This window comes from Canis lupus, chromosome 23 (genome assembly GCF_048164855.1).
Source record: "Canis lupus baileyi chromosome 23, mCanLup2.hap1, whole genome shotgun sequence".
NCBI classification, from domain to species: domain Eukaryota; kingdom Metazoa; phylum Chordata; class Mammalia; order Carnivora; family Canidae; genus Canis; species Canis lupus.
The window spans coordinates 25,374,496-25,392,738 of record NC_132860.1 but is presented as its reverse complement, the minus strand read 5'-3'; the positions used below and the strand labels follow the sequence as shown (position 1 = coordinate 25,392,738).

Below are 18,243 nucleotides of genomic sequence, written 5' to 3'. Positions count from 1 at the left end.
ACTGTGCATAACTGGAAAAGAGAAATCTTACAATTCATCCTACAAAGAGATATATACAAATGGAAGGGTAATATATTCCACAAAGACTGGAAGAAAATACTTACATTGAACTTAATAGTGGTTCCAGTAGGAGCAGCTGTAAAACTACTTGGCCCAAAGAGAGAACCAGATGTGCTACCAAAAGGATTGGAGGTTGTATTTGTAGTACCAAAAAGTCCCCCACTGCTAGTACTTGTTCCAAAATCTGTAAATTAGGAAGAAAAAGAAGATGGCAACAGTTAAGAATTTAAGAATCTGTAAGTTATCTTGGAATTGGGCTATGATGCCATAGCAGCATTACTTTTACATCCTCAATTTTTCTATTTTTCAAGTCTCCCTAGCAGGATGCCTGGGTGGTTCAGTCGTTGAGTGCCTGCCTTCCATTCCATGTAGTGGTCCAGGGGTGCTGGGATCGATTCCTGCATCAGGCTCCCTACGAGGAGTCTGCTCCTCCCTCTGCCTATGTCTCTGCCTCTCTCTCTCTCTCTCTCTCTGTCTCTCTCATGAATAAATAAAATCTTTTTAAAAAAGAAAAAAAAAAAGTCTCCCTAGCAAGGATGTTCAAACAGGTATTTCATAAGACACATACATAATTCTAAGCTCCCAACTTTGAAATGAAACAAAATCTGAATCCTTTTGTCAGCTAAGTGCCTATAAAGTTCTTCTTGGGCCAACATGGAAGATAAGTGAAAAGAAATAGTACTCTATTTCATCATAAATTTTATCTCATTTCTCCTTTCTTGATAAGATTACATGCTGAATGAACTTGTCTCTTGAATTCAACAGGGGTCACAGTAAATTTTCTTTACATATATTAATATGAACATGTACAAAGAACCAAAAAGTTCAAAAGTCCTATTAGGTGAACCAGACAGGTTAATACATAACTTTGCCCAGAAAAATAATTTAGAAAAATTAGTAGGCATGTTGACTATTTTACAGAATAAATCCTGATTGTCTTACTTTTCCAAAAAGCTGATTTTCAAAAAATTATGTAAAAGCGAATTTAATTGTTATCTAAGGAATATGCTTTTCAAAGTAAGAGAAATACTGGTTCTCAAGAAGTTATACATAGGTGCAGAAGTATCAGTAAGAAATAAGGTTATCTGCCAATATTTAATAGTAAGTGACACCCTAATTACCAATTTAAGGTGAATGTGTTTTCTCACTGACAAACTATTTCTTTTCTAAAAACATGTCCTAATGTATGGTTTCAAGTAAACTAATTCAAGTGCTTTTGAATTAGCACTTTAAATTGCATTTTAAATTGTCGTGGTTAAAATACTTTAATACTGCTGCAACTTTCCCTTTGTGAAATATTGATAGCTGGCTGACTTTTCATTCTGCTACACTTTTGCACTGGGAATGCCTCAAAACACACAGCATATCTATTTAGCTAGTAGTGGTTATCTCAATGTACTGTCTGGAGAAGCACCCCTAGGCCACATTTAGACTTAAAGAGAAAGAAACCATCAATTAAAAACATCTGCCATGGGGGCACCTGGGTCACTTAGTCAGTTAAGCATCTGACTCTTGGCTTCAGCTCAGGTCTTGATCTCAGGGTTGTAGGTGCAAGCCCTCCACTAGGTGTGGAGCCCACTTAAATAAAACAACAAAACATCTGCCATGGATAAGGATAGATATGGAGTGGAAGAGTAACCATGTCACATTCAGTATCTGTCATTCCTGCTTTATTTTGTTTTTTTTTTTTTTTCCATTCCTGCTTTAAAAGTGTCTTGTACCCAATGTGAATCAGAGGCAAGAAGGTGCCCTTGAAGTACAATATGGCTGACCACATGCATTTCTCCTTGAAATTCTCCTAACACTTAAGACATTACTGTGACCTGGCTTTTCACCCAATCTCTGGTCATTCTATATCAGGAGCCTCTTCCTCTGCATATCCCCTTAAAATACTAGTGCTTCTCAGATTTCCACTCTTGGAGAGGTAATCTCCTTTCCAGCCCATTAAACTTTTCAATACATTTTGAATGTTTTTGCCGTCTGGTAGAAAAAGGAGATAAAGGAACACAGGAAAAGAAGAAAGAATGCATTCAATAAGCAAATCAAATTATTGCATGCAGAAGTCCAATGATGTCCTCCTACTTACTTCCAAAGCCAGTTGGTTTATTTTGTGCAAAGGCATTGTTTTGGGATGAGAAGAGACTGGTCCCTGTACTTGCAGTTCCAAACAAGCTATTTGATGTTCCTGTTGATGTGCCAAACCCAAAGCCAGTGCTTGTGGAAGTAGCTGGCTGACTAAATGAATTAGTACCAAATAATCCTCCTGGGGAGATGGAAAGAGGAAAAAACAATTAAATAGATGGATTGGAACTGAAGCCCTATACCAGCTATGAACAAACCAACTGTAATCCGAGTAAAACCCCTACCTGGTTTGGTCTGTGAATTTCCAAAGAGGCCTCCAGTATTGTTGCTAGAACCAAATGCAGATGTTCCAAATGCCCCTCCACTAGTAGTGCCAAACCCAGTGTCTGAAAAAGCAAAATCCAAGGTCAAAATAAAATCTAAATCAGATGACCCGATGAAAAGGATTTTAGTATTTCCTTTTTTTTTTTTTGAATTTGTATTTTAGTATTTCCTAACATTCTGTGTTTGAATAGGATCACGGGTCTAATCTGAAAACGACTTTCTCAAAATTCCATCAGACTACAAATTATAGAGTTAAAATTGAGCCAGACATTTTATTCATTGATCCAGGTGAAAAAAACAAAAAGAGGTGTTGACAGGATTATAAAAAAAAAAAAAAAAAAAAAAGTGTGCCACGATAACTAGTGAATCTGAGCTACAGTCAAAAATAAAGTAATCAAAATTAGTGTTAGAAAGGCACCTGAGATGAGCACTGGGTGTTTTACGCTATGTTGGCAAATTGAATTTAAATTAAAAAAAAAAAAATTAAAGGGACGCCTAGGTGGCTCAGCAGTTGAGCGTCTGCCTTTGGCTCAAGGCATGATCCTGGGGTCCTGGGATTGAGTCCCACATCAGGCTTCCTGCATGGAGCCTGCTTCTCCCTCTGCCTATGTCTCTGCCTCTCTCTCTCTGCGTCTCTCATAAATAAATAAATAAATAAATAAATAAATAAATAAATAAATAAATAAATAAAAATAAATAGATAGATAGATAGATAGATAGATAGATAGATAGATAGATAGATAGATTTTAAACAATGAAAGCGTTAAGTTCTTTCCAGGCATCATGCATTCCATAGTCAATGGAATGAATGGTTCTTTTTTAGAGGAACGGCATCAGAATGACTTGGGAAGGTTTTTCAAAATATACATGCTGAGGTTCCAACCAAGATGCACTAGTTCCATACTTCTATGAAAGAAAAGATGTTCTTAAAAAAAAAAAAAAAAACCAATTCCACGAGTAATTATAATGGGCACTGTTTGTTAAAAAGCCAAGGACCTAGATGTACACAGTATTTTAAGAAGTCAAAAGCAGGGTAGGGTGCCTGGGTCGCTCAGTTGCTTAAGTGTCTGCTTAACCTCAGATCATGATCCCCGGGTCAAGAGCGTGGCCCTGCACTGGGCTCCCTGCTCAGTGGGGAATCTGCCCCTCCCCTCATTCATGCTTGTACATGCTCTCTCCCCCCAATAAATAATTTTTTAAAATCCTTAAAAGTAAAAAGGTCAGAAGAGAGTTGAAAAAAAAAAAAGGGCAGCCCGGGTGGCTCAGCGGTTTGGCGCCCCCTTTAGCCCAGGGCCTGATTCTGGAGACCTGGTATGGTGTCCCACATCAGGCTCCCTGCATGGAGCCTGCTTCTCCCTCTGCCTGTGCCTGTGCCCCTCTCTCTCTCTCTCTCATGAATAAATATTAAAAAAAAAAAGAAAAAAATTTCCTCTATTGTATTTTTTATTACATATAATTAAGGAAGTTTGGAAGTTATACTTTTAAAAAATCCCCACCAGTTAGGAGAAAGTTTCTGGGGACGCTTGGGTGGCTCAGAGGTTGAGCATCTGCCTTCAGCTCAGGGCGTGATCCCAGGGTCCTGGGATCAAGGACCCTCTGCCTATGTCCCTTTGCCTATGTCTCTGCCTCTCTCTCCGGGTCTCTCATGAATAAATAAATAAAATCTTTAAAAAAAAAAAAGTTTCTGGGGATTTGCATTAAAATAAGTCTGTTCAAATACTCTTCCCCTAAAGAGAGAAGGATAAAAACAAGACTAGGAAAATCGTGATTGCTGAAGCTGAGAGATAAGTACATGAGAGTTCATTATACCATTCTTTTTACTTTTGTCTAAGTCTAAAATTTTAAACTACAAGTTTAAATGTGAATTAATAAGCATTGCTACAGGCAACTAGTATCATGTACAATACTGAGTAGAAAGGGAAGTGGATCTTAGGAGGGCTGGTGGGTATTAGGGATCTCGGCATTTTAACAGTTTTATTTCTGAATGTCATGTATTATTCAGAACAAATCTCACAATCTATTCAATAACTGCATTTTTTTTTACTACAATATAAAGAGATTATTTCCTGGTCTAAAAATCATTAACACAGTAACTTTTTGCTACAAGAACCAATTAATAAAATATTTTGGGGGGGGGGCACCTAGCTAGCTCAGTTGGTAGATCATGTGACTCTTGGTCTCAGGGTCATGAGTTCAAGCCCCATATTGGGTGTGGAGCCTATTTTAAAAAAAAAAAAGAAAAGGACAAGAAGGGGCACCTGGGTGGCTCAATAGGTTAAGCATTTGCCTTCAGCTCAGGTCATGATCTCAGGGTCCTAGGATAGAGCCCCTTGTCAGGCTCACTGCTCAATGAGAAGTCTACTTCTCCCTCTCCCTCTGCCCTCCCCCCACTGTCCTACCCCCCCCCCCACCTCCAGCTTGTGCTCTCTCTCAAATACATCAATTCTTTAAAAAAAATTTTTCTCTTTCCCTCTGCCAGTCTCCTTAACCAACCCCCCACCCGGCTCATATGAATGCTCACTCTTGCTCGCTCTCAAAAAAAAAAAAAAAAAAAAAAAAAAAAATTCAAGGACCTTCTATGAATGATCAAAAAACCATGAAAACTCAGAACTTATTTCTATTGTCTTAGAAATTTCTAACAAGGGATCCCTGGGTGGCACAGCGGTTTGGCGCCTGCCTTTGGCCCAGGGCGCGATCCTGGAGACCCGGGATCGAATCCCACGTCGGGCTCCCGGTGCATGGAGCCTGCTTCTCCCTCTGCCTGTGTCTCTGCCTCTCTCTCTCTCTGTGTGTGACTATCATAAATAAATAAAAAAAAAAATTAAAAAAAGAAATTTCTAACAAGATCTTATCTGGTCATTTATCAGAGAACTTGTTATAAGACCAAAGTATGAATAAAATTCCTGGGCAGCCCGGGTGGCTCAGCGGTTTAGCACTGACTTCAGCCCAGGGTGTGATCCTGGAGACTCGGGATTGAGTCCCACGTCAGGCTCCCTGCATGGAGCCTGCTTTTCCCTCTGCCTGTGTCTCTCTCTGTGTCTCTCATGAATAAAATCCTAAAAAAAAAAAAAAAAAATTCCTATCTAAAGCAATCAGAATGATTTGTTTTTTTAAATATTTATTCAAGGGCAGCCCCAGTGGCTCAGAGGTTTAGCGCCACCTTCAGCCAGGGGCGTGATCCTGGAGACCCAGGATCGAGTCCCACATCGGGCTCCCTGCATGGAGCCTGCTTCTCCCTCTGCCTGTGTCTCTGCCTCTTTCTCTCTCTGTGTGTCTCTCATCAATCAATAAATAAAATCTTAAAAAAAAAAAAATTTAAAAACAAATAAATAAATATTTATCCAAGTATAATTAACACATGGTGTTACATTCATTTCAGTTTCATTAGTTTCAGACTCTGTATTTAAAAGTATGTGCTTTAGTCTTTTTTCTTTGTTCATTTGTTTTGTTTCTTAAATTCCACATGAGAGGAATCATGGTATTTGTCTTTCTCTGACTTACTTCACTTAGCATTATACCCTCTAGGTCCATCCATGTTGCTACAAATGGCAAGAGCTCATTCTTTTTTTGTGACTGAATAATATTCCACTTTACGTGTGTGTGTGTGTGTGTGTGTGTGTGCATCACATATTCTTTATCAATTCATCAATCTATGAAAACTTGGATTGTTTCCATATCTTGGCTATTGCAAATAATGCTGCAATAAACATAGGGGTGCACATATCTTAGTGCACTCCTATGTACACTAGTTAGTGTTTTGGTATTCTTTGGGTAAAATACTTAGTAGTACAGTTGCTGGATCATCGGGCAATTCTATTTTTAATTTTTTGTGGAACTTCCATACTGTTTTTCACAGTGGCTGCACCATTTTACATCCCCACCAAGAGTGGGCAAGGAAGGGTTCCTTTTTCTCTCCACCTCTGCCAGCACTTGATATTCCTTGTGTTTATTTCAGCCATCAGAATGGATTTGTTCTTAATTAGAATAGCTTAAGTTTTTTCCCTTCTTTGGTTCTTTGTAAAACTTACTCTGTCCAAATGTTGAAGTTGTGCCAAAGCCACCAGTGCCACCCCCAAAGGGTGTTCCAAATGACTTATTAAACATCTTCAAAATGAGTCTTTGCTTCAGAAAGCTGAAAGAAAAAATTATCACCTTTTAAAGACCACAGAATACAACATAATTCTTTAAAAAAAAATGTACTTTACAAATTTATCCAAACTATAGCATAATGTTCACATTTAATATCCTAAAACTCTGTATGATAGAAGATTTTCTAAAATTGAGCTAAGGGTTAAGCATTGGCCTTTGGCTCATGTCATGGTCCTGAGATCCAGCCCTGCATTCATTGGGCTCCCTCCTGCTTCCCCCTCTTCTAATGCCTCTCCCTCTGCTTGTGTGCACACTCTCTTAAATATCTTAAAAAAAAAAATAAAATAAAATTGGGCTGAATTATTAGTACAATAATGTGAAGTTAAACTTCAGATCCCATCAACAATCTTCCCTTTAAAAACAATGTTTTTTGACCTTTTTTCTTTTAAAGTTCCCTTTTGGGCAGCCCAGGTGGCGCAGTGGTTTAGCACCACCTGTAGCCCAGGGCGCAATCCTGGAGACCCTGGATGAGTCCCATGTCAGGCTCTCTGCATGGTGCCTGCTTCTGTCTCTGCCTCTCTCTCTCTGCGTCTCTATGAATAAATAAATAAAATCATAAATAAATAAATAAATAAATAAATAAATAAATAAATAAATAAATAAATAAAAAGTTCCCTTTTAATGAACTTTCTTTTAATGAAGATTTCTGGTCCACTATGCCAATCTAGGAAGTTATGCACAATAACCATTAAAAATTACCATGATACTCTCCTATCACAACCACCTGAGAAGTTAAAATTTTCATCAGGCTTTATTTTCTGTAGTTTGCACTGTAAAGTTTTTTTGCCCTCTTTTTTTTTTTTTTTTTGGAATATAAAATGCTGTAATATTAAATGTTCTTTGTGGTGCCTGGGTGGCTTGGTTAAGTGTCTGCCTTCAGCTCAGGTCATGGTATCAGGGTCCAGGGTCCTGGGTCTGAGCCTGAGCCCTGCATGGGGCTCCCTGCTCAGTGGGAGTCTGCTTCTCCCTCTCCCCTTCTCCTGCTCCCTCCTCCTCCCTCTCTCATTCATGCAGGCTGGGCTCTCTCTCTCTCTCTCAAATAAATACATAACATCTTTAAAAAAAAATGTTCTTTAAATTATGCGTCCCATCTCCAAATCCCAGAGATGCTGGTGCCCTGACACTCTCTGAGACTACTTAAGAGCATCTTTCTGTCCCCTACTTATCTATCTTTGGGAACATTAAAGAAAATTTTTGGTGAAAATCCCCCACCTCATATGAATGATTCCGTTCCAGTATCCAAACTATGCACTTAATGAGTTGGACCAAAGTGTTCCAACAAGTACAAAAGAGAAGTTTGGCTTCCCTCTCCCAGATCTGTATAAAAAACAAGTTAAAGGTATAGTCTATTCAAAAGTAAACACTGGGACAGCCCCGGTGACTCAGGGGTTTCGCTCCGCCTTCAGCCCAGGGCATGATCCTGGAGACCTGGGATTGAGTCCCATGTCAGGATCCCTGGATGGAGCCTGCTTCTCCCTCTGCCTGTGTCTCTGTGCCCCTCTGTGTGTATGTGTCTTTCATGAATGGATAAATAAAAATCTTTAAAAAAAAACAAAAGTAAACACTGTCCCTCTGATACATTTTCCTTAAACTTATGATATCCACTACCACTTATCAGCCAGGAGACAAGAAAATACTGAGTAAACTACGTATTTTTAACCTAAAGTCTCAGAAAATAGCCAATCATGCTTATCTGGACTTTGTGACAGGTAGGATGATTTTTCTATTATATACACATGATGGAAGTTTTTTCTTCTAGTAAAATCATACCTCATTCACATTCATATAATAGAATTAAATACAACACTGAGAGGTGCTCCCCACAATGTCCTGGTGTCCCTTTAATACTTAGTTATTCTAATAAACAAAACTTTTTGTGGAACTTTGGAAAATATGAAGATGTCCCTAAATACCTAATGGTTTTACAAAAATCAACATTCTGTCCCCTATACTCCTTTAGGAAAAAAAATTCCAACACACAGTTCTTTCTCCCAACATCCAAGAATTTAAGAATTCCAATTAAACAAAGCTCACTGAAACCAGTAGTTCAGCAAATTTTTCAAAACACAATCCTTTCAGACCCCATTCTAGAAATGGATGGGGTGTAAACTTTTGTATTTAGAAAGGCTTTTCTTGGAACCAGAGGCTCTATTTCATGTAATCGCCATTTCTCTTAGTAATAAGATCTGAAGTTTCCTGCCTTGCCAATTTAACAGGTGTCACAAAGTGTACAAATTGGGCTTTTAGGGCAGCCCCGGTGGCTCAGCAGTTTAGCGCCGCCTTCAGCCCAAGGCGTGATCCTGAAGACCCGAGATCGAGTCCCACATCGGGCTCCCTACATGGAGCCTGCTTCTCCCTCTGCCTGTGTCTCTGCGCCTCTCTCTGTCTCTCATAAATAAATAAAACCTTAAAAAAAAAAAAAAAAAGAAATGAGCACCAGATAAATACAGTGCACAGGTAAAAATGGCATTTGTATACCTATCCTATCTGGCCTTAATATTTTAACACCAAAGCCCAGCTCCCCTCATATGGTAAGCATTCATAAATGTACTTATCAGTTCATAGGTAGGTGTCACTAACTTTAAATTATCTAGCTAAACAAGCAAACCAGAGCACTCTGCTACATATATACCCAGGATATGGTATCAAGATGAGGACACCACCAGAACATTTGGACAAAGTTACCCTTGAGAGTTATTTCAAGCAAAAGAATGAAAATGAAAAAAAAAAAAAAAAAAAAAGCAAATTGCAAAAAGATACACTTGGCAGATTATGTCAAATAGAAAAGACAATACACTGTTATTTATGGATATGTATATACATAGAGTAAAGAGGGAGACTAGAAAAATATATGAAAGTGCTTGCCTCTGGAGAAATGAAGGTAAATGAAACATGGGGCAAAGAATTTAGAGGACCCAAACTTTTCTATCATGTTTATTTCTTCTATTAACAGCAGCAACAAAAGATCTAGAGAATGCAGGTATCTGTATTAACTCTATTTTTCCATTGGGAAAAAAAAAAAAAGTATGGGCACCTGGCTAGCTCAGTTTGGTAGAGCGTGTGATTCTTGATTTCGGCTCAGGTCACGATCTTGGGGTTGTGAGACTGGGCTCTGAGTTGGCTCCATGCTGAGCATGGAGCCTGCTTGCATAGAGCTTAAGATTCTCTCTCTTCCTTTGCCTCTGCCCTTCCCCCACTCACAGCTGTGCTCTCCCTTTCTCTTAAAAAAATGGGGGGAGAAGTAATCCTAGAGATTGCTATGTGTGGAACTTCTAAATCCATTCAAGTTTAAAGGCAATAAAAAAAAATTTAAAGGGATTGCACACATTCAAGTCTTTATCCTTTCAAACATATTAACCTTGCCCAAATTGAAATACTAGCTAACATTTTAACTTTCACTGTGTCCCAGGCAATGCCTAAGTACATTTTACAAATTATCTCATATAAACCTCCCAAGAATCCAAAGAGGCAGGTATTTTTAGTCCTTATTTTACAAATGGTGAAATTGAGGCATGATCATAAAGCTACTTTTGATTATTAGCTATGTGTACAGCACCTAGAGCTCCTAGAGAAAGAACACTGCCAACTAATGGGAAAAATGACTTTGCATTCACTATAAATAAGGAAGCTATAAAACCAAAATTTGGCATATTAATCCAGCACTATCAGGGGAAAGAGACACTTCTCTGGCAAACACGACAGTTCTAGTCATCAGAAAGATAATTGCTTGCTCTTTATGGACAATTTATGTGGCCTAGATGAACTTTCCTGGAAAGATTAACCACTTTCTTTATGGATGAATGTACTTTACTCATCACAATTTTTTGATGACATTTTTAGAAAGAAAAATTAAAATGAAATAGTCCTATACAAAAAGACAATGCCCTTAAAAAATGTACTTCATTCTTTGTGCTGATCTTTTTTTTAAGTGGGCTCCACATCCAGAGTGGAGCCCAACAGGGCTTGAACTCATGACCCTGAGATCAAGACCTGAGCTGAGACCAAATCAAGTCAGGCCTTATAACTGACTGAGCTACCCAGATGCCCCTGTGCTCAATCTTCTAATTAATAATTCAGATTGTCAGAAACAAGAAGGGCCACTTGTGGCTCAAGTAGTAACCTCAGGGTCCTGGGATTGAGCCATCCAGCTTTCTGCTCAGCAGGGAGTCTGCTTCTCTGTCTCCCTCTGCCCCTCCCGACCTTACACAGACTTTTGCTCTCTGAAATGAAGAGAAAATCTTTTTTTTTTTTTTTTTTAAAGGGTTTTATTTATCTGAGAGAAAGAAAGAGTACAAGCAGGGAGAGTGGTAGGCAGAGGGAGATGGAGAAGCAGGCCCCTTGCCAAGCAGGGCTCGATCCAAAGAACCTATGATCATGACCTCTGCTGAAGGCAGACTCCCAACTGACTGAGCCACAGAGGCACCCCTAGATAGATAAAATCTTAAAAAAAAAAAAAAAAAAAACACACACACACACAAAAGACAAAAAACAGACTGTCAGATACAAGAAAGAAGTAGCCTTAATAAGACACCATTGTCCAGTATTACCCCACTGCCCCATATGAAGCTTAATAAACTGATATAACATACAACTTTTGTGAGCTTTGTGAACTCTGGGAACAATGACAAAACCCAGTTTTCTTCCAGCAAAGTGGTGGACAGACCCTGAAACATGGTAACAACCCAGCAATTGCCAATTTTAAGTGCTATCTGAATGACTAAGCAAGCTGCTGCTCTCTGACAACAGAAAGTTACACAACTGGGAAGCAATTTTTCCTTTCCACTTCACTGAGTTCCTTTGTATCAAACTCAGTAAAGAGCAAAAACAATAAATAATTGTTAGATGAATGAACTAGTACTTCCCAGTTTACAAAGTACTTTTTTATATATCCTCTTGTCTAATTTTCACAAAATACTAGAATAGGCAGGAATTATCACCCATAGTTAAACTGAATGGAAAAAATGACTATTGAGTTTTGCCTTGACCAAGAGAGGAGGGATAGGAGAGTTAGGTAGAATTCTGAGAAGTTAGCTTAGTCTTAATGATCTAATATCACAGCCCAGCAAAATCACCTGCTATCCTCATTTTACTATATCCTTCCTATGATCAATCCCAGATCAAGCAATTCCCTTTGTTAAAACATTCATTTTTCTCTCTAAAAACTATGTCCAGTTTTTCTTTCTAAAAATTGCTGTTCAGGTACACCTGGCTGGCTTAGTCAGTGGAGTGTGTGACTCTTGGATTTTGGGGTTGTATTCAAGCCCCAAGGTGGGTATACCGATTACATCAAAAAATAAAATCTTAAAAAAAATAATAATAAATAAACATTGCTAAGGTGCCTGACTCAGTGGGTAGAGCGTGTGATTCTTGATCTCGGGGTTGTGAGTTCGAACCTCTCACACTGGGTGCAGAGATTACTTAAAAATAAAAAAAAATAAAAATAAAAAATAAAAACTGCTGTTCAAGCCTCACCTATTTCACAAAGACTGTCCCAGATCAGACCCTTCAGACTCTTATCAGTATAAAAACACACCCTCTTCCCCTCCCCCTTTGCAAACCCAATTACGTAAACTAATGCCTCCCAGCTGCTTTTAGTTATGCAATATGTTGTCATACCTGCCACTTGAGTGTATGAGCTGTTTACTTACTACTCTAGTAAAAAGCATCTGGATTTTGCTCAATTTCTTCCATTAGGGTGTAAATTAATTAAAAACAATCTATATTGTGCTTGCTTCAGCAGCACATATACTAAAAAACAATCTTTATTATCTAATAGAGCTTCTTTCCTCACGATGCTGAGTAACATTTTCATCCCCTTAACATAACCTTCATTTGACAGAACTAGTGGAAGGAGTACATCAGATTTCCCAGTAAGACAAATCTGTATTTAAAACTCTCCACCACTTCCAATTCTCTGTAAATCTAAAATTAACTCAAAAAGTTAAAAATGAATTTTAAAAACTCTGCCATTTGCTACTGTGTAGCTGTACTAGTCACATATTCAACTTCTTAGACCTCTACATTTACAATTGAACAATAGGGATTATCCCACCTACAATGAAGGACAAAAATGCCTCAAACTAGAGCTCCTCAAAAGTGGGTTGGTTTTTTTTTTCAAGATTTTTAATTTTTTAAAGTAATTTCTACATCCAAAAGCAGGTTTTTGTTTAGCTTTTCAACAAATATTTTTACAATATTTTTAGTTAGAAAAATGTAAATTAATTTCCCCTCACTCTAGGCCTTGACTGCACAAAATATAGCTAGAACACCATACATAAGATTATTTCCTGATACTTCAATGTCTTCTACTGACCATTTAATACAAAAATAAAATACCACTGTAAACAAAAACACACACCCCTCCACACACACACTGAGGTCACTCTGATCATTCATCTTCTTCCGCGTTTCTCACTCCCCTTGTCTCATTCCCAACAGGTCACCTTTAATCTACAAATCCATTTACCTATTTCTTAAGAAGCTTAAACCACCAAGAAAGGTAAGATGTCTAGATACCAGAAGTCTCTATGTTAAATGAGCACGTGGAAGCAACTAAGGTTTGAAGTGATGAGTACAACATGCATTCATGAAGGATGAATTGTTTCTTTCCTGAACAAAGAGTCCTAATTCAGCCAATTCTTTCTTCCCTTGATTAGTGGTTTTCAAATATTTTTAGTCATGGAACCAAATACATAAAACAGACATAAGCAGAAGCTGCTCTGGCTGAAGTAAAGAGGAACAGGTGTAGTAGAAAACTACCAGCTGAACGCTTTCAAAGCTTAGAGCTGTACAAACTAATGTGAAAAATCATTGTCCTTTCTAGATCAGAGATTCTGAAAGCGAGGCCTGAAGGCCCCTAAAAGTCCTTGAGACCTCTTCCAGGGTGTCCATGAAGTCAAAACTATTTTCATAATAATACTAAGACATTATTTACCTTTTTTTTATTAAAGCTGTACTAACCTCAGCACTGGAGTGCAAAAGCAATTGTGTATAAAACTGCTGGAGCCGGAGTATGAATCAGGACAATGACCGAAACTGTAAAACAGTCACTGAATTCTTCACTGCCACACACAGCATACGCAAAAATATACCTTCACTTGAATGTCTTTGATGAAGCAGTAAAAATTACCGACTGTATTCCTGACATTTCAGTACACATTTTTAAAAAATATTCTGTGATTATTCTTTGAAATGAAATGGGAAATACTCAAAAGCACTTCTGTATATGGAAATACAAGGGCTATCTCAAAGAAAAACACCTTGTGATTACCCTAGTAGAAAGCTGAACCAGCTGATTTTTTTCATGGAACATTTTTACTTTAGAGGATAAATGACAAACTATAGTTTATTCAGATTTGAAAATTAGAATTGTGTCTGCTACTACGAGCTTGTCAACTTCCCAAATCTTAAGACGGGTGGAAATGTTAACTGTATAATTTGTCAACATTTCAAAGAACTACATAACCCAGTGAACTAATAATTTCTAAATAACCAATGTATGATATCATAAAATCATGCATGAGTAAATATCCATTCAAAGTGCAAGACAGGAAAAAAAAAAAAAAAAAACAAAGTGCAAGACAGGGATGCCTGGGTGGCTCAGCAGTTGAGTTCCTGCCTTCAGCTCAGGGTGTGATCCTGGAGTCGCGGGATTGAGTTCCACATGGGGCTCCCTGCATGGAGCCTGCTTCTCTCTCTGCCTGTGTCTCTGCCCTCTCTCTGTCTCTCATTAATAAATAAAATCTTAAAAAAAAAAAAAGTGCAAGACAAACCAATGAATTTTAATATAATGGTGTACTAAAATCAATAATATGGCTTCAGATTCCATATTGCAACAAATCTTTAGAATAATTTATAGTGTCCAAGGGTAATATCTATAATTATTTGAAAAAGTTGCTGAAACATTCCTCTTTTCCATCTACTCATCTGTATGAAACTGGATTTTCTTCACATACTTCAACCAAAACAACTTACCACCTGTCTGAATGCAAAAGATCTGCAAATCCAGTGGTCTTCTCATAAGCCAGACATCAGAGAGATTTACAAACAAGTAGAACACCACCAGCCTTGTCACTAAAATTTTTTTAGTAATTTTTCATAAAATTGTTACATTAACAAATGAGTTTATTTTTTTAAGTCAATGAATCTTTAAAACTTTAATCTCTAGTATAGTAAATATGAGTAGATATAACCCATTTAACAAAAGCTGTTGGGATCCCTGGGTGGCGCAGCGGTTTAGCGCCTGCCTTTGGCCCAGGGCGTGATCCTGGAGACCCGGGATCAAATCCCACGTCGGGCTCCTGGTGCATGGAGCCTGCTTCTCCCTCTGCCTATGTCTCTGCCTCTCTCTCTGTGTGTGATTATCATAAATAAAAAAAAAAAAAATTTTTTTTAAAGAAAAAAATAAAAACAAAACAAAACAAAAAAAAACAAAAGCTGTCTGGAATCTTCAATAATTTTTAAAAGTATAAAGCAATCCCAAAACTTCAAATGTTGAGAACTGCTATACTAGACTGTTGCTATAGCCTCCCTCTAATTCATCTGCTGGACTCGTTTCACATCTTCCAATTTACCCTATAACCCACAGGCTTAGTATTAGACTTAGCTAATTAGAGCTATATCTTAATAATTTTTATTTCTCTACTACAAAATTCCAATTATGTACAAACTGAATTACAGTTTATATTAAGTACAAACTCTTCAATATGACAATTCTCAGTGACAGTACAATGGGACAAGACTTCCGATCAATGCATATTCATATGACATCAACTGTCTCAGTGAAATGGAAAGATAATGGAATCTCACAGCACCACATTTAACTACATCAATTCAACTACAAGCTCTTTTTGCCCTCTTCCACGAAAAGAGAAATAGATATTGCTTGATTTTCCCAATGGCCTATCCCCTTTCAAACAAAACCTTGATTTCTATCACAGAGAAAGGGAGGCTACCAGAAATAAAGAAAGCGACTCTCAGCTTTTCAGCTTCCTGATATCAGATTTTTACAATTTAAGGGTTTTTCAAGGACACTTTAACAAGACACAATTTATTAGCTGACTTGACAAGCATACACCAGGCAAGATAAAGGTATGATTTAATGAAAGATTGGTAGGCAATGTTTTCTCAAAAGCAGTCATCTCTCAATCAGGGCAATTCTGCCTCCTGGTGGACATCTGACAATGTTTGGAGACCTTCCAAATTATTACAACTCCGGGAGGAGGTGTTATGGATATTTAATGGGTAAAGGTGGGGAATGCTGCTAAACACCCTACAATACAAAACATAGCTTTGAGACAAAAGGAATTACCTGCCCCAAAATGATAACAGTGCAGAGGCTGAAAAATCTTCTGTAGAGACATGCTATGCCAAATACTTAGGTTCAATTCCTAACCAAAAGAAACGCACCAAATTCTTAAGAAACAATGTTTAGGTACCTTAACTCTAATATCTATATTGTTAAATCTCCAAAAATGTCTTAGACCGCCCCTAACCTTTCAACAAACTGCATAATCACAGATGTGCACTCTGTTGGAAATTAAACATTAGTAGTAACCCTTACTTCCTAGGTTAATTACTACAATAAAAATATCACAATAAAATAATATACTCAATTTCTTCCGAGCTGTTAATTTGGTTCCCTAAAAGCTTGATTTCAACTATCTAGGAACTAGTAGAGACATGAATAAAGTCAGGTACCAAAGTACCACGAAACATATGAACGGTGTAAGTCCTCTTATCTAGGCCCCATATTTCAGGAACACACATATAATCAGTCTTTTAATAGACAATTTTTAGGTTTAGCTGCTCCCTGCTCCCTATTTATCCCTTCAAGTAAACACTGAACGCCTATTAGGTGGCAAGCAATCTGAATACAAAGAGAAGAAATGGGTGCCTGGGTGACTTAGTTAAGCATCTAACTCTTGATTTCGCTCAGGTCATTATTTCAGGTTTGTGAGCTTGAGCCCCAAGTCAGGCTCCACACCAGCAGGGAGTCTGCTTGGATTCTCCCTCTCCCTCTCTCTCTCTTTCCACCTCTCTAAAATAAATAAATAATTTTTTTAAAAAGATAAAAATATTTTACCACAGTCTAATAAGATAAACAGCTAAAATACAAAATGATGTGTGCTATAAATAGAAGTATCAAATAAGTGTTATGGAAGCTTGCTGGAGACAGAATGCCAGGAAAGGCTTCCCAGAAGAGGGTGATGCTTGAACTGAGAAAATGTCACAGAAAATATACTCTTCACATTTCTGTGTTTAGACTACCGTTCTCTTCTGCTCTTACACACTAGTTTTCAGTTTTTGCTTTGTCATCTAAACAAGAACATGTGATATGACCAGTGTGAACAGACCAAAGTGGCAACTTTTAACTCAATTTCCTCAAATCTTAATGAAGAGTCAAAAAAAAAAATTTTTTTTTTCTGTCAAAGTATTTCCCAGTACCTGCAAATTGTCCGAGTTCTGGTTTTGTTTTTTAAATCTCCTAACTTCTTCCATCAAGTGAATAGATCATCTGTCTCCCAGTTAACAAGCTGAATTTCTAAGACTGTCGTCACAGGGGATGATCACTGCTCTTTTCTTCCAGTTAGTTTCTGCTTCCAAAGAGAGGTTTCATTTCCTCACCTTTTCCCACTACAATACTTTGAATTCTGTCAGGAAGGAGCCATAAATTCCAAGGTACAAGAACTACAAAATTACCGCTGCCTATCTAAGTCTTGTCTGTATTTTCTGCTTTCTATTCCAAAACTCTTATGAGTCACTAACTGGATTCTGTCTCCTGAGTCCCCAGCAGCTGACACAAATAATTTCAGATTTGGAATAGGAAATTAGCCAGACATGGGAGTCTTATCCATTTGTTTCCAATACATTTACATCACCGACATTCCTTACCCAACTTTTTAATTCTCATGGTTTAGGTTAGGGTCCCGCAGATGAAGTTTCTGCCTTAACACGAACAGAACTGGTAACCACGCAGAAACGCTGTTGAAGGCTGCTTCTAAATACCGAAGCCCCCACCCCCCTCCCCCCAAAGGTTCCAAATTGAACCTTCAATAATAGGAGGATGGAACACCCAGGGAGAGTGATACAGTAGAAAAATTTCTAGACTGAGGCGGATCTGGTACAGGCTAATCCTAATCCTGTCCCTTCTTTGGACCTCAGTTCCTCCACCTATAAAACTCGCACGTGATGTACGATAGGGGGATTGGCTTAATTTCTAAGGTTCCCCAAAGCTACAGTAATCCAGAAATCCCACCTTTCTCCTCCTCTAGCTTTACACGAAACACGTGGGAGGGCAGAAAATAACCTTTTACTCCACTAGATCGATCTTAATTCTCAGATCTTGTGTTAAAAAGCTTAACAAACTCCCGACCCACCCATCCGAAACGCCGGGCTGCACATCTCCCCCGTGGAGACGTCAAGGCAAATTAAAGCCCGTCCCGAACGACCGTCAACCAAGCAAGCGCTGGGGAGATCCTATTCAGGGTCCTAAGACGCGGCCCCCGCAAAGGGCCCGCCCACCTAATCACCGCCAGGCAAATGAATGAGTACCACCAGATACATGGACGCTCCCCGAGCGCAGGCTGCCACGGGAGACCCCGGGGCCCTGGCTCCCCGGACCTCGGT

The 18,243-nt window shown here is 38.4% G+C and overlaps 1 protein-coding gene across 5 annotated transcripts in view; it reads right to left on the bottom strand.

The window, feature by feature from the left end:
* NUP98 (nucleoporin 98 and 96 precursor) overlaps positions 1–18,243 on the bottom strand; it is a 118,387-nt gene that overhangs the window by 99,565 nt on the left and 579 nt on the right. For 4 of the 5 annotated variants that reach the window (XM_072794398.1, XM_072794394.1, XM_072794396.1 and 1 more), the window contains exons 2-5: positions 6,495–6,598; positions 2,427–2,528; positions 2,147–2,323; positions 105–244 (exon numbers count right to left, since the gene is read on the bottom strand). In XM_072794398.1, the coding sequence (XP_072650499.1) occupies positions 105–244; positions 2,147–2,323; positions 2,427–2,528; positions 6,495–6,570 (495 nt within the window). In that variant the 5' untranslated portion in view covers positions 6,571–6,598. Of the gene's footprint in view, positions 1–104; positions 245–2,146; positions 2,324–2,426; positions 2,529–6,494; positions 6,599–17,508; positions 17,529–18,243 lie in introns of those variants that run through there. The other variant, XM_072794395.1, reaches the window with a different exon arrangement.